General features: G+C 44.6%; 1 protein-coding gene and 1 long non-coding RNA gene across 2 annotated transcripts in view; one reads left to right on the top strand and one right to left on the bottom strand.

Annotated features, from left to right (window-relative positions):
• Nucleotides 1-2,696, bottom strand: part of opn5 (opsin 5) — a 31,059-nt gene that overhangs the window by 21,582 nt on the left and 6,781 nt on the right. Inside the window, exon 2 of the mRNA XM_032511407.1 lies at nt 2,221-2,367. Coding sequence (XP_032367298.1) covers nt 2,221-2,367 — 147 coding nt within the window. The remainder of the gene's footprint in view (nt 1-2,220; nt 2,368-2,696) is intronic.
• Nucleotides 1-2,696, top strand: part of LOC116686402 (uncharacterized) — an 18,977-nt gene that overhangs the window by 12,134 nt on the left and 4,147 nt on the right. The gene's annotated exons all lie outside the window — the stretch shown is intronic.

The raw sequence follows: 2,696 nt of genomic DNA, 5'->3' as shown, positions 1-2,696 counted from the left end.
CCCGCCAGCCTGTCTGCCCGCCCTGACCGCTTCTTGACACACCATCACCTGATCTCCGTCAAGCCTGGATTTCCTCACAGCCACCCCAACCCTTTGGCTCACCCAGTTTAATCAATAAATCCTGCCTGATCTCTTTACTCCAGTGTCCGCTCCTGAGTCCTTCCTGAGTATCATAACAGTTTATGTATGGCCCTCCCCGACGCAGCAGCCGTAGTACTGTCGGAGAGAACGCCAGCCTCCATCGGCAGGGCCAGTGAAGTAGCTTCAGCCAGGGTTAGATCATCTAACAAAAGTCTGTCTCGTACGCAGGCTCTATCAGCTGATCTCTAAGCTTTGTCTCTTCCATATCACCAAACTCACACAGTGCAGCCAGTTCTTGTAACGATGCTAAATACTGGTTTATCAACTCATCTGGTCGCTGTGCCCTATGGCAAAATTTTTGATGTTCCACAATAACATTTACTTTAGAAACAAAGTGATTTCTAAGTCCATCCATCCATGTAGTACCATATGTAGTACCTCTATCTCGTAGTGCGTAAAACCGTCTTTGTCCCTCGGTGCCAAGTACATGGAGAAGAACAGCACGCTGTCTTGCTTCAGGCCAATTCTCCCCGTTAGCATTGATTACTAGCATATCCAGTATATGACAGCCTTTTCCACCATGTAGGGAAGGGAATTGCAGGTTGGCCAGGGCAAGGCATGGACGGTGCCATGACGGTAATTTTAATCGTCAAGGAAATATGATCAATTTAACCTATTTTGGCCATACACTGTTTTTGAGTTTTCGCGGCATTCTTTATGTAGTTTTTTGCGCGGTTGAAGATGCATCTTGGTTGCTTAGTAACTATCATGGTCTCAGTTAGAGAAACGTGACTAGCGTCACCTAGCCTATTTGTACTTTTTTTACTGGTAGCCTATTTGATTATAGTAGCCTACACTGCTTTTTATAGCCTATTTAGAAACAAGTTAGTAATAAAAATGTCCAGAAGAAAAAAGCGAATGAAGAAGAATATGACTGTTGAAGAGGCCATGGAGAAGCTTCAGAACATGATGGGATGACTCTGATGCTGGGGCTCTATCGGAGTCAGAGGAGGAAAGTGACAGGGATCATGCCTGGGTGAATAATAGGTCAGACACTTCATCCTCATCAGAGAGTGAGTCAGTAGGCAAAAAGAAAAACACAGCGGAAAAAGTGTCCTGTGGCTGAGGCCCATGGGCACCATGGTGACAGCTCCTGGGACCTGACAGTGGCTGAGGCTGTGGCTTTGGATTTAGTGGTGCAAGCAGGAGCGTCTGGTTGCTGTTAACATAAAATGTGTTCGTAGCAACAATTTGCCAAAGTAAAAAGCCTTGTACCCAATCCCTGTTTGGAGGTGGAGATGTGGTACGCATCTCATGTTGAACGATAAACACATTTTCAAAAAATATCTTTGAAAATTTGGGAATTCTATTCCCTTCACAGTACTGAGACCGTTGCTGAGTTTGTTGCTTGCAGCCGACTCGGAACTGTACTCGGTTTTAATTTTACTTGACCTCAGTTGCAGAGTATGAGGGCCCTGACAGTACCTAGGTAAGGACTACTAGCCAGTCAGAAGCAGAGTATGAGGGTCCTGACAGTACCTAGGTAAGGACTACTAGCCAGTCAGAAGGAGAGTATGAGGGCCCTGACAGTACCTAGGTAAGGACTACTAGCCAGTCAGAAGCAGAGTATGAGGGCCCTGACAGTACCTAGGGAAGGACTACTAGCCAGTCAGAAGCAGAGTATGAGACTAGCAGCTAGGCGAGTATTATAACGTGTGTCTCTGAAGTGAAGGCTGGACTACAGTAGAGCTGTTTGGATCAGTTGGTGAACAGTGTTCTCTGTTGAAGATGGAAAGTCACTGTGGGGGGGGGGGGGGGGGGGGTTGGGGCTTTTTCACTTTGTAAACCTATAACATGGACAAAAAAGATATATAACCCAATAAAGGTAAGATCACTTTAATCAGCCATCTAGCCTTCTGAAAAACTATTCAAACTATACTATTTATTAGTTTTTCAAGTCTCCTTCCAATGATTGGTGTGTGTTGCTTTTCTGTAAGACAGCATATCTTCTTTTTTTTACCCATTGCCTCAGAGTGAGATCTTGTTGAAAAAGAAATCTGTTCTGACACGACTTTAAAGCAGTGAAATAATAACATTTATGAAGAGATGAAGAAAAACAATCTTTGCAATCAGACTAACCTATCAAACAGATGTAAGAGGCTGCAATGATATCCGCCTCTCTGGACAGTTTTGAGGCGAAAGGGTCGCCATGCAGGAGATAATGGGGCAGGTATGCAGGGTGGGGCCACGTCTCGTTCTCCATCACTGCCATGAGTGGGGAATGTCCTGCCAAGTGGAGGAAAAGGCTGAACAATGACACTGCTTTCTCAAATTGATTTTTTTTCACACACACACACACACACACACACACACACACACACACACAAGGAAATCTTTCAAAAAGAAAGAGATAACTGCACATATATCTCTACAGGGTTTCTGAAATGTAAACACATGCATGTAGGCAAAGCATAATTCATAACACCTGCCAGTATCCAGACCTTTTGTTCCAAGGTGTCCCAAACGACTACTAAAAGCTCTTTGACATAGAACAGGAACCATTCAGCATTTACACACTGGCCAAGGCCGTTTAACTCCAGAACAAGCTCATGTTG

Source organism: Etheostoma spectabile, unplaced genomic scaffold (assembly GCF_008692095.1).
Source record: "Etheostoma spectabile isolate EspeVRDwgs_2016 unplaced genomic scaffold, UIUC_Espe_1.0 scaffold362, whole genome shotgun sequence".
In the NCBI taxonomy this organism is placed as follows: domain Eukaryota; kingdom Metazoa; phylum Chordata; class Actinopteri; order Perciformes; family Percidae; genus Etheostoma; species Etheostoma spectabile.
Note: the sequence above shows the minus strand (reverse complement) of the source record. Positions and strands in the feature narration are given on the sequence as shown.